General features: G+C 56.4%; 4 protein-coding genes; 2 read left to right on the top strand and 2 right to left on the bottom strand.

Moving 5' to 3' along the window:
* Positions 1–441: 441 nt before the first annotated feature.
* On the bottom strand, positions 442–576 carry CHC_T00006832001 (hypothetical protein). XM_005710086.1 is given in 2 exon segments: positions 442–504; positions 505–576. 1 exon segment carries the CDS (start codon positions 574–576, stop codon positions 505–507), a length of 72 nt encoding a protein of 23 aa, XP_005710143.1. The 3' UTR covers positions 442–504.
* A 2-nt stretch (positions 577–578) lies between these two features.
* CHC_T00006831001 (hypothetical protein) lies at positions 579–2,196 on the top strand. XM_005710085.1 is given in 2 exon segments: positions 579–2,102; positions 2,103–2,196. The coding sequence occupies 1 exon segment, from the start codon at positions 579–581 to the stop codon at positions 2,100–2,102; it is 1,524 nt and encodes a 507-aa protein (XP_005710142.1). The 3' UTR covers positions 2,103–2,196.
* Positions 2,197–2,598: 402 nt separating this feature from the next.
* CHC_T00008365001 (Component of cytosolic 80S ribosome and 60S large subunit) lies at positions 2,599–3,874 on the top strand. XM_005710084.1 is given in 2 exon segments: positions 2,599–3,699; positions 3,700–3,874. The coding sequence occupies 1 exon segment, from the start codon at positions 2,599–2,601 to the stop codon at positions 3,697–3,699; it is 1,101 nt and encodes a 366-aa protein (XP_005710141.1). The 3' UTR covers positions 3,700–3,874.
* Positions 3,875–5,476: 1,602 nt separating this feature from the next.
* Positions 5,477–6,757, bottom strand: CHC_T00006830001 (hypothetical protein). Its single transcript, XM_005710083.1, has one exon. It carries the CDS (start codon positions 6,755–6,757, stop codon positions 5,477–5,479), a length of 1,281 nt encoding a protein of 426 aa, XP_005710140.1.
* Between the last annotated feature and the right edge of the window lie 6,237 nt (positions 6,758–12,994).

The raw sequence follows: 12,994 nt of genomic DNA, 5'->3' as shown, positions 1-12,994 counted from the left end.
AAAGGCACTTTGTGAGGCGTGATGGTGGGAGAGTTGGAGGTGTCGACGTCTTGGCCGCAAAAAATGGCGAAAAGAACGCACGAGAGCGGGAGCTGTGTAGAGAGGGAAGGGACGGCGAGAGGAAGGAACGGGATTGGGGAGGGAGGGAACGTGTCTGGGTAGAGGGGGATCCGGACTGGGGAGGGAGGGAACGGGACTGGACACGTGGCAACGTAGCAGGCGCTTATTGGATATGTGGCGTATGACGAGTTTCCAAATTTCCAAATTTCCTACTTTCCAAAACACCTAGAATGCCCCTGAGAGCGTGGGGGATGGAAATTCTAAAAGCTACCTGTGCGGCATTGGTCCACTTGGCGGTATGTTCCGCATTTATGTGATTTAGTGGCGACCAAGCTACGGACTGTAATGTATGCGATGGGGCAGGAAGGTCCCGCGAAGTTCTTGAAAACCGTAAATTTATTGTGCGTGCAGCAAGAGCCAGGCCTGGGGTAACGTATCGAGGCATTACAGAGAGTTAGGGGTTTCCTCTCGCGCTGGCCCAACAACAAGTGCAGAAAACGGACTCGAGGCAGTCATTCATGACTGGCGCACTGCACACTCTCAGTCGATCTCATCTCTTGTCGGGCACTGCTGCTGATGGCCAGGCGTGCATGCAGGGCACGTGGCCAGCATCGCCTCCAGCATGCACACCAATCATCGTTGCTCTTCCCCAGGCACAACCCTTAACCCGTATTAGCTTGTCGGCCAACTACACTATCGGGGCCTTCCATCGCCCGTCAACAACTTGCCCCACCCCATCTCACCCCAGCCCTCTCCCGAAGCCCAACCCCTCTCCCACTTTAACCCTTACCCCTTCACGAACTACCATCCGCTCCGATCCACCCGCTATGAGCCCCACCGCCGACCAAGCAGGAGTCGCCCGCGCCACGTCCCTCTTTCAAAATGCCTTCTCGTGCCCCCCCACGGTCGCCGTGGCGGCCCCTGGCCGCGTCAACCTCATCGGCGAGCACGTGGACTACAGCGAGGGCTTTGTCTTTCCCCTTGCCTTAGAAAAGAACACATACATTGTCGCTTGCCCGCTCCCCGACGACACGCAATGCCATGTCGTCGCGGGCGCCTTTTCGGACGAGCCCTTTTCCTTTACCCCGGGCGACACTCCCTTCTCTCCGGACACCCCGGGCTGGGTCAAGTACGTCAAGGGGATGACTGCGATATATGCGCGCAATGGGCATAACATCGTTCCGTTCCGCGCCGTCATCGTTAGCGACGTCCCCATGGGGGGCGGGCTCAGCTCGTCCGCATCCCTGGAGATGGCGACGGGCGTGCTCATCGAGCAGCTCGCGGGGTTGCAAGTCGACCCGGCCGATCGCGCCAAGATGGGGCAGAAGTGCGAGCATGAGTTTGCCGGCGTGCCATGCGGCATCATGGACCAGCTGATATCGAGCAAGGGGCAAACCGGGTACGCCTTGCTTATTGACTGCCGCTCGCTGGACGTGAAGGCCGTGCCGCTCAATGACCCCAACGCCGTGATCGTCGTCGCGGACTCGAACAATAAGCACGAGCTGTCGGGGTCGGAGTATCCGAGCAGACGGGCGCAGTGCGAGGTCGCGGCGGCAAAGATGGCGGCTAAGTTTCCGGACAAGAACGTGACACATTTGAGGGATTGTGATATGGAGATGTTGCAGGCCGTCAAGGAAGAGCTGGATGTTGAAACGGAGAAGCGGGCGCGGCATGCGATCCAGGAGGATATCCGCACGCTGGAGGCGAAGACTTGTCTCGAGAATGGCGATTTGGTGCGGACTGGGAAGCTTATGCATGAGAGTCACGTGTCGCTGAGAGATCTGTTCGAGGTGAGCACGCCAGAGATTGACGCGCTTGTGGACATTGCGATGGGCGTGGATGGGGTGTATGGGAGCAGGATTACGGGGGGTGGGTTTGGAGGGTGTACGGTCACGCTAGTGGCGAAGAAAAGTGTGGAAGCGCTGATGCAGGCGTTTAAGGAGCAGTATCCGGAACACAACAATAACAAAGAGGCCACCGTGTTTGCAACACTCGCAGGGGATGGGGCTAGGGCAGTCACTGAACTGATTCCGTCGGCGTGAGAAGGTATGCACGTACTCGTACTTGTTGGGCGAGGGAGGGAGTTGCTTGCCAAGACAGCAGAGTAGTTGATAAATGTGTCCTCTTCTTCTCTAACCAACTGCCATGTTGACAACTTCGCTTGCAGTATGAGAGAAGCATGTTGACAAGCCGCGGCACAGCTGCGTCATCAGGCTTTCCAGGTTCAGGCTTGTTTTGGTTGTTTTTCGAGTTTTTACTTTTCAAAGTTTGGGACCGTATGGACGTAGCATTTCTCCTTTTTCGTACCCTATTGGCTCATTTTCTCGCAAACCTAAATAGGCGAAATTTCATGACTAAAAATATTTGGCAAAATATTTGGCAAAATTGTTCACGATCAAATCGCCGCCGACCGGCGACCTCTCCGCCATATTCCCTCTCCTGATTACCATCGCCCCCCTCCCCAACCTCTACAACCGACCGCACGAAAGTCAATCACGCAAGAGTCACCCTCCCGCCTAGCTCCACCCGCAATCCAACATGTCGAGCCCCGCCGCCGCGCGCCCCGTCGTGACGGTTCTGAGCGCCGAGACCGGCCAGCCGTCCGGCTCGACGTCGATGCCCGCCGTGTTCACGGCCCCCATCCGCAACGACCTTGTGCAGATCGTGCACACGAGCATGCGCAAGAACCACCGCCAGCCGTACGCCGTTTCGCGCATGGCCGGCATGCAGAGTTCCGCCGAGTCGTGGGGCACAGGCCGCGCCGTGTCGCGTATCCCGCGTGTCCCGGGTGGCGGTACGCATCGCTCCGGACAGGGTGCGTTCGGAAACATGTGCCGAGGCGGCCGCATGTTTGCGCCCACGAGGATCTGGAGGAAATGGCACCGTAAGGTCCCTCGCAAGCAGAAGAGGTATGCCGTGGTTTCGGCGCTCGCTGCTAGTGCGTTGCCGGCGCTCGTGATGGCGCGCGGCCATGAAATTGATGACGTGCCCGAGGTCCCGCTCGTGATCGACGGCACCGCTGAAGGGATGAAGAAGACGGCCAAGGCTGTTACTCTGCTCAAGTCGTTGGGCGCGTACGATGATGTCGAACGTGTTATGGAGACGAGGAAAATGCGCGCGGGTAAGGGTAAGCTTCGTAACCGTAGGTTCAAGCAGCGTCGTGGGCCGTTGGTTGTGTACGAGAAGGATGATGGGATCGTCAAGGCGTTCAGGAACTTGCCGGGTGTGGACTTGTGCTCGGTTGATTGCTTGAATCTGCTGCAGCTTGCCCCCGGTGGACACGTCGGGCGCTTTGTGATCTGGACTGAGAAGGCGATTCAGAAGCTGGACTCGATCTACGGGACCGGCGAAACTGGATCTTCGATCAAGAAGAATTTTGTGCTGCCGAAGAATATCATTTCCAACTCGGATGTGGCGCGTATTATCAACTCGGATGAGATCCAGTCCGTGATCCGACCGATCGCTGAGAAGAAAACGTGGGTACAGAGGAAGAAGAATCCGCTCCGTAACACGGAGGTGTTGTTCAAACTCAACCCGTACGCCAGAATCCAGAAGAAGGAGGTGCAGAAAAAGACCATAACTGCCTCGGCGGACAAGTCGGCTGGGAAGGCCTTCTACGAACAGATGATCGCTAACTAGGCGTCTTGTTGCAGAACCTGGCATTGCAGAGAAGACCGTCGATTAAAATTTGACAGGGTTTTCACCTATAGATTTTGTGATCCTTCAACGGGCCTCCAATTCGTGAGTCTTTTCTCAACAATGGTCTTTTCTCCTCACATATGGCACCGATGATTAAATGCAAACGTTTGCGGTGTACCGTTCTTGCCACAGTCTGACTGCATACCACAGCAACAGATATATATTGCGACTCGGACCTTGATATAGAAATCAGCAGGAGCAGCTATCTACTGCGAATATGTGTGGATATCAATGGTTTGCTTCTTCGGGTTCGACCGCTGGCTGAGAACAATCTAATGTTTAAATGTACAGAAGGGCTAGAGTAATTGTCGGTGCCGGTTACGGCCCACGAGCGCGTGAATAAGCGACAACATGGGTGCTTTTGACGACATCTTTTGTCTACGCCGGTATGATTGAACTGTCGCAACAGAAATGCGACAGAACAAGTACAAGTCGAATTTGTGCAGTTCGTTAAACCGGCGATTGGCGCTCTACTAGATCGCGGAGAATGGATAGAAAGGGAGAAGCAACGGGTAACACGCAGTGCGCGGACAGGCCCGCGACGCAGAGGCGACGGCCACCGCGGTGCTGGGCCCGCCAACGGGCTAGTGTTGTTCGGGACTGTACTTGGACTAGCGGGATGCGCCTGTGTGAAGGCACAGGCTATCGAGGATTGCAAGCTGACAACCTCGTTCGTAGCGGAAGGAGTGGTGAACGTGAGGCGGCTTAAATAGGATTCCAAAGCTTGGACAGTGAACGGGTTGCCCGCCGGCGATCGCCAAATGCACGAGCTCCGGCGGCCAGAAGACAAATGTTGGAAAAACGTTTAGGGCTCGAGTGAAAATTTACGCGAATAAATATTCCACGTGCACACGTGTTGCAGAATCGTTACCGTGTACACGTGTAAAGGTTGTCAGCAACACAGGCGAACCCGTCCTGTGAATCCCAACTGTCAATCGGATGCTTCCGTTGCGCAAACATCCCGCCCAGTCCTTTCGCTGCGCCACACCATCCTCCTCGCCAACAAGCGACTCCCACCTTCCCTTCCCCCGTCCACGTTCCCCCCGCCCGCACCCCGCCGCCCACCCACCCCCTTCGCTATGGACTACGAAATGTTCCAGATCATCTTCTGGAGCTCGCTCGGCCTCATCGTCATCCTTGTCCTCTCCGTCGGTGCGCTCGCCTCTATGGACCCTTCGACGGACACCCTGCTGTACGCCAACGACGCCCTCAAGAAACTCTAACTGCGCCGCCGCCGCTCGCGGCCAGCCGCACCGGCGCACGCGCCCGTGCACGCCCGCGCAGTCGCACACGCTTCGGGACGCCCCACGCGCCCGAGAGCTTGCCGAGACCGCGCGCAGCGAGCGCCGCGGGTCCGTGGCCGCGCCGCGTCTTGTAGTACAAATTAAACTACTCATCCTAACTTCATGCACTGCACCGCCCGTTTTTGCGTTTCTGCCGCTTGCGTCGTGCACAAATGCACGAGCGCGCCGACCCTTTCAGCTCCCGGCGATGGCGCTCGGAAAGCTCGTGTGGCTCGCGCGGGAGCAGAAGCGAAGGCTACTCGTTTATGTCGAGAAAGAGTCGACAACGGGGATGAGCACGACATGCTAGCAGTTGAGGACGAAACTCGAAGCGATGCATGCAATGCTGCGCTTTGTCAAAGTGACTCTCTAAAGAGCAATGATTAACCGCTGTGGTACAACCCCTCAACCGAATCACCACACCTCTGCTCGCCTCATCCCCCTTCCCCTCTCGCGTTAATCCATGCTTGACTGCCCGACTGCCGTCCCGAAAGCCCTTCACCACTTGCCTGTGGCAACCCAATTTGCTCAACGTCCGCAAAGTATTTCCTCATTGCCTCCTCCCGTTCCCCGATAGGCAGCTTCGCGATCACCTCCTCGTTCATACGCGCGAGCCCCTTCTGCAACGCGCCCTCCTCGGCCAGCGTCCTCCTCACCGCAAGCGCCTTAAAATCTTCTGTATACCGTCTCGTCACGTCCATCACGCAATCCACGCCCGTCGCCACGCAATAGTTGAGCTTCTTCTTCCACCCGCTCTCGTACAGCAGCGGCTTATCCAGCTCATTCTCGCACGAGTCCGCGTGCACCCATCTCCCGCCGCCCTCCCCCTCGGGCGTGTATATCTCCGTCCACACGTGGTCCGTCCAGTCGTGCACGACGCGTACGCGAAGCCCGGCCGCCCGCGCTATCAGCGTGAACGCCTGCGCCCACTCGCCGCACCGCCCTTTGCGCGTCTCCAGTAGCTTCCCCGCGTCGTTGTAGCGCGGGAACCGCGTCGTCGCACCGCACGCTTGGCAGTCGTGCTGCTCGACTCGCGAGCCGCCGTGCTTCAATTCATGATCCGTTGGAGGCGCCATCCCGACCAAGGCCGTTTCTTTGCCGCAAGACCAGCAGTCTGGGGAGTTGACCCAAGTGAAAAATGATTCTTTAAACCAAGTAAGCAGCTCTTTGGCAAGGGCAAGCTCATAGGTCGGGTAGTCCTTGCGCTGCTTTTCAAGCCGGTCGTTGGCTTTGAGTCGCAATTCCTGTAGCGGGGCTGTTTTTCTCGCCTTGTCTTGGAAGTCGGCATCTTCATATGCGCACACAGCCTGCTGGTACTTTGATACCTGCGAAAGGAATTCGCGTGTCTTTGAATCGACTTGGTGGCCATTGTCCGACGAAGCGCCCGCTACGGATTTCCTATTGCTGGAGTTGAGTGAAACTTGTTCGAGCGCTGCTTGCAAGTCTGACACACCCAAGGCCTTCGTCTCTTGTTGTACCTCATGAAGCTGTACTTGTCCTTTGGTACCATTTACGTCTCTACAAATAACAATATCTCCCGGATAGATTCCGATGCTAGCTAGTGTTCGACCTGCGTCAAGGTCGTCATTAGGAAAGAAGTGCTCTGTTCCGACTTGGACCTCAATTTGGTCAGGCGGAATGTCAGTCAAAGAGAAGAGTTGGTACCGAAAATCTAGTAGAGATGCGCGTGAAGGGTCTGCTTCAACCGAATGCATTTGTTCTGAGTCGGTGAACCGCACAAGAATTGCAGGCATTCTGCCTGGCAGGAAGAGATACGTGTCCGAAGGCGTCTTCAAAGGGAGAGAGGTGCCGAATGGGAAAGAGGAAGCGTGTGGTATAAAACTGGGAGCACAATTGCAAAACGCACCGCACGGGCAAAGATACTCCCCGTACCCCTTCTCACCGGCTTAATTTGGGTACTGTAATGGCTTAATTTGGGCACCATTCAAACAACAATCCTCCGCCCTTCCCGCCTTCTAAAAAATGCCACACTTCATCTCACATATTCACACCCCACACCCAGACAGTTGAGTCCTCCCTCCTCCTCTCTACACGCACGCTGAGCTGACGGTGGCATTATGCCACCGTCCATGAGAGCGCAAACGCTCGCAAACGAAAGGCGAATCAATAAGAGATAGGAGGAGCGTGCTCACCGTGCAAAGCTCTTTTCTTTAATACAGGAGGGCAAAAGCGCCCTCCAAGCTTCCAAAGAGACAGGCGTGTCCCGAACCACAGCTACAAGAATCAAATCAGCTTACGATGGCTCAAACCCGGAAGCGCTTGAGAAAATGCTTAATCCGGAAAGCAATCACCCTGGCCGCATAACTGTTGTTTCAATGCGAGGAAAAACTTGTCGTCGAACGGACCCTTCATGCCGCCAAGCACTGATTTGCAGTAGAAAACTCAGTAATGAGCATTGTACATGCCCGAATAGCCGCAGATCACTGTGTGAAATATGCCCATGGACTGCCCTCACCAGACGCAATCCGCTCTTTCCAGGCTCGAAACCGCTCCCTTGCCTACCGCGTTGCTGAAAACGTCTCCAGCGCTCGTCTTGCTGCTGAAAACCAGTCCCATGTATTGACTCTCAAGCAGGCCTTCGAAAAAGTTGCGCAAGAGCATCCGGGAATTTGTTTAGATCCACACCGCATTTGGAACTGGGACGAGACGGCCGTATCAGGGGGGGGGTATGGCCGGAAAGTGAAGTGTTACATCTCATCCAGTGCGCGTAGTGGGGTGTCAAAAAGCAGCATAAAGGACGCAGGAAAGCATGTCACAGCGGGAATTGCCGTAGCTGCTTGTGGGAATATTGCGCCCCTTTTTCTTCCGGCGTCGGGAAAAAAGGTTGTGAATGCTTGGAAGCAACCCCTCAGCAAGATTCACTTTACCAATTCATACGGGTCCCACACTGGCTTTGTGAGGAAAGATGGTTTCCGCCAGAAACCGCTCTCCACGTGACGAAATGGGGGTCCGTGGACCGCAAGATTATCGTCAAAAATGCTGAACACATCAACAATCATGTGAGAAAAGCTATCGATTCAGAAAACCATATTTTCCTCTTGGTGGACGGCCACAGCTCTCGAGACGGTTTGGAGTGGTTTGAAGCCTGTGAGAGAATAAATATTGTTGTCGTAAGACTCCCGGCAAACACAACCCATATTCTACAAACTTGCGACCAGTTTGTAAATCGAACATTTCAGCAAACAGTGCGCAGAATTCGGGACGAATTGTTGTCCATGAGCCATCTGTCTTGGGCCAACACTTCGTACAAGATCAAACTGGCAGTGGCCGGACACCAAGCGATCACGCCAGATGATGCCAGAAAGTCCTTCTCAAAATGTGGCCTCTGGCCCATGGACTACCGCTTTCTCGAGTTTGTGTCCTCCCCAGAGTCCTATAATTCCCCTTCAATTGTTTGCAAGAATACTCCAGTGAGTACAGTACGTGGCCATGCAAGTGAAGAAAAACTTGATGGTTCTCGGCTCCAAACAAACAAGTTACAAAGAAGAATCCATCAGCTGACAGACGGGAGACTGCCGGCATCCCGGTTGCTGGTAGAAGTCGCCTGTGTTCTACGATCGCACTATCGGGTCAACAAAATTTTGGTTAGCGAGATACGCGCGTCCAAGACAGCATCGGCGACTCGAAAAGCTCGTAAGAGGAGTGGCAGAATGCAAGGCGCGGCCGTGCTGACATCCGACGTCTCACAGCGGGTTTCAGAGACTGCATAGTATGCCAATGTTGATAAAGAAATCATAGCAGCTGTCCAAGCAGATGGGCGGAGTGTGTCGAGCACGACATCCGGTGATAAGGAAAATGTAGTGCCTACGGGAAAGGAGGAGGTTGTCCGCAATTTGGGAGTAGCTTTTGGACTTCTTTAGATGATGTCCCCTTAAAAAATGGCCTAGGCGCTCCCCGTTTTGTGCTCAGGGCAGGGGAGACAGTCCGGATGGAGATCGCTAACAAATTGCGGCACGAAGTTTGCTCGGACTGTCGCAACTCCGGTGAGTACGCCGCGGTGGGGGTGCTCGAATTGAGCCGGATGGCATCTGGGGCTGGCAGTGGTGGCTTTTTTGTAAGAAGAAATTGGCGAATACAGTGGTAAAATGAGAGATTTCGAGAGGTGTCAAAATGTGCCCAAATTGAGCCGGTGAGAAGGGTAGCACTTTAGGGAAGGAATGCAAGGCAATGATATTCCTACTGTTCGTAAAGTACACTCCAGTGTACTTCTGAAAGAAATCAAACTTCCCGGATATGTTCCGAAGTACACTACAGTGTACTTTGGGGACACAAAACATACCTTCCTTTTGCCCTTTTTAGCAGCCAATTGACGCCACATTATCATTCAATCAAGCTAGTCATTCTGCGTCTGGGGCTAGGCTTCCCAACACAACTTCAAGTTTTGAAAACGGATTTCAGCAAGGGCTGCTACGGCCTGCTGCATGCGCCTCACTCCGCTTGCCGCTTGCCCCCTTCCTTATGGCGTCTGTCTTCCAAGAAGAGCCTGACCATGCAGGTTCGAATCCGCCGACACCCGCTGCAAGAACAATCTCGACCGCAGAACGCCAAATGGCCACAGCTGGAGCGTCACAACGCAGGGGAACAGGCCTGAATACAGACGACAGCGCACGAGTACGCAATATAGTTCGAGGAAGAGCAAGGGGACGAGGCAGGGGGAGAGGACGAGGCAGAGGCGTACGAGGTGGTAGAGCTGCGGCTGCAGGGCGAAACTACGAAGACCCTTCCCAAGGATGGCAACTAAAAAAGCCGCGACTTCATCCGGTAATGTTGGAAAGGGAGTATTGTAATAACATTTTAGCAGAGCGTGCTCGATTTTTCGTCAGCTCAGCTGTCGGAAACACCAGAATTGAACTGCTGGCTCACAGTTTACCCTCCACGCGGACAGGGCATCTTGTCCTTGTATTGGAAGAACTACTGCAGCAATGCAAGGTTTGCATGAACGAGCGAATTGCTCTTTTTGAAACTGCATTTTCTACGATTGGTATGAATGACCTTTGTAGCATAAACACCCCCAGCGATAGGGGTGTATGCACAGTTCGACCGAGACCCTTGTCGATCGGGAAAACGGGGGTGAAGCAGGACACCAGCTAACGGCACCGGGAAGCGGGCCCGGGTAGCGTGGTAGAGTGGGAACGGGGAGGACGCCGGTACGCGCGAGCGGGTCGACGCCTCGACGCCCCGGCGCGGTACTGGGTAACGATCCAGTACCGACGGGCGGAGGCAGAGCCGACTCGTGGGCGTACCGCGCGCGTCCTCAACCCGCGCTCGGTGCCGCTCTAAGGTAATTAGCGAGCGTTACCTTAGAATAAGCGGGAAGTCGGACCTTGACGGTCGGTGGGTGACAAGTCCGTGCTTGTCCTCCTCCCCCGCCGCCGGTCCGCTCCATATTTAATGTACATAATAACCTATCATAATAGTACAGTACCGATGTACTGTAGCGACGTACTGTAGCGGTCGGTCGACACTGTAATACTGTCAGCCATCGGGGTTGACAGTACACGTGTGTGCGCGCTCTTCGTTCCGCGCGTACACGTGTACACGTGCGCCCCCTGTACTTGGAGGTACACGTGGTGGTACTGTAGAGCATCGAGCCCTACAGTAACCGATCCGATTCTGAGTTGATCTAAACTAAAATAAAGCCCCAGGGGGGGGTTATACTACACGGCCCCCCCCTTAAGCGGGGACGTCTGCGTCCACGGGTGCTTGTAGGGTGAGAGCCATGTCCGACGGCGTAGTCGATACGGTCCCTCCCGTTCGTGCTGGCTACTTCGCTGTCTGGTCGGTATCCTTCGTGTCCTGCCTCGCGCTCCTTTGCGCGCGTGCTGATCTCTCATCCCTTACCCTGGTGATTTTCCTTCCCGACGTGCTTCCCCTGTTTTCCTTGAAACCGTAGCGAATCCACTTTGCCAACGTCCACCCCAGCTCCTCTCGTTACCATCGAGCCACATTGAGAGGGACTGTCTTGGTGCTTCCGTCCGCGCCTCCGTCCTGTCTCTAGTCCGTAAAGACTTCTCGTAATCCTTCCGTCTCCTTCCCCTCTGATCCTCTCTGTGAAAATTACCCTCCCATGCTTTCTTTCCTCGCCTTTCCTCCGTCCGTAGTTCATCCGACTTCAGGCTCCGCGCGCGGTCGGGATGCTCGTGCCAGCTGTCCAGCGTGGGGTGCCATTGCGCGGGGAAGGACGGCGATGGGGTTTGCTACTTCCACGAATTGGGTGCCTTCCCTCTACCCATAGGGTGAGGGCGGGCGCGACATAGTTGCAGCCGGATAACCGCGAGAGAGAAGGCCCGGCTATCATGACGTGAAGGTTGTGGAGCCCGTGTCCGCTTGAGGCACCCTGGACGGCAGGGCCTCGTAGTACAGAGATACGGTTGTGCAGCGTGTGTTCCTGTGTGCTTTCCCCACCCCTCACTAGTTTCGCCCATTTCTTAACCGTCTGCAGAGGCAGTTATGGGGAGGGTACTGGACGCGCTGATGTAATATTCGTCACCAGAGCGCGAATACTCCCTCATTTCTTTTCGTGCGCTGCGTGGCGTGGCTCTCTTCACGTGTGCATAGTGACACGTTTGTCGATGGCCTACGGAACGACGGAGTCCGCCCCGCGTGGTCCGTGTCATCGACTCTAAGAGGGACTGTGCACCCTCGGGCACACCCCCGGGCCGGCGGCGCAGGTTCGTACGCGTGGGGTTCCCGCTTGCCGTGAAGTATCCGGTCCAGGGCTCCACTCCGCGCTGCGGTGCGGCGGAAAAAGTCCGCGTGGCAGCGCCTGGGCCTCGCAAGCTCGGCCCGCGGCGCTCCCCGAGGACTTTTTCCGGCGCTCCTCGCGCTCCGGTTCCACCGAGGCAAGGTCCCACGCGGGTGTCATCTTCGTCGCCCCCCCCGCAGGAAATCGGGGCGAGGGCAGAGCGTGCGGTATTCTCCTCGTCCACGCGCCCCTCGCCATTGGGGCGAGGGCGCGGCGCGCGGTATTATCCTCGTCGTCGCGCCCCTCGCCATCGGGGCGAGGGCAGAGCGCGCGGTATTCTCCTCTTCCACGCGCCCCTCTTTCTTTGGGAAGTAGCCGGGGAAGCCGACGTCGTATTGGTCCCGTCCGCGGCGGGTGGAACCGGTACGGTCCTGTGGAGGTCACTCCGGGGTCGCCTTTCGGGGTCGCTCTTCGACCGGGCGTGAGGCCGCCGATACGTCCCGAATTGTTCAGGGGGGGAGAGTAGGGCGATGAGCGATCGATTACGGTCTGGCGATTGAGGGGGGTCCGAAGGGGGAGACGTGTCGGACGAGTTTCAAACGCACGTATTCTCACAAGGGGGCGTGTCGCGCGCACGTGAGTGCCGCACCCTTCGGGCGGCTCTCGACGTCCCAAGGCCTTCCCTGCGACGATCGCCGCCTTTCTTGGCGGTCTCCTCATTTTCCTTCCGTCGGACAAAACGGCTCTGAGCCGACAGTACCCCATCGACGGCGGTGATCCTTTCGCTACGAGCGAGTCCCTAAAGCGGGTAATTCGAAGGAGGCGTACACAGCGCAAGGGAGATGTTAGAAGCGCCGGCTGTCGTGGGTTCGAGTTCTCCTGCGCCCCTCCGCCTTCGACGGCGGGGGCTCGAAGGCACCGGAGCGGCTCGCCAGGGGACGGCTCGGGCTTGTCGCTCGACCGGCAGGCGGTCGAGCGCTTGCGGAGGAGACTGTGTGGGCAAGCCGCTTGGTCGGCTTGGGGGTTTTGAGCGTCGAGAGTGCAGGGGGTCCGTCCGATGCGGCGTTCCCGTCGAGCTCGCACACTCCTCACCCTCCGGTGAAGGAGGGGCCGTGTGTTCCTTCTGGTGGTACCCGTTGTGCCCCCGTGCAGCGCCGTGGATTGGGACTTTTCTCGTAATACACGTGTACTGCGACCTTTTTCCGTCCGCCGCGCAATCAGAAAATCGTCCCAAAAATTGTCATAA

The sequence above is a fragment of the Chondrus crispus genome, genomic scaffold, assembly GCF_000350225.1.
Source record: "Chondrus crispus Stackhouse genomic scaffold, scaffold_53, whole genome shotgun sequence".
NCBI lineage: Eukaryota > Rhodophyta > Florideophyceae > Gigartinales > Gigartinaceae > Chondrus > Chondrus crispus.
The sequence above is the reverse complement of the archived record's forward strand: the minus strand, read 5'-3'. Positions and strand labels throughout refer to the sequence as shown.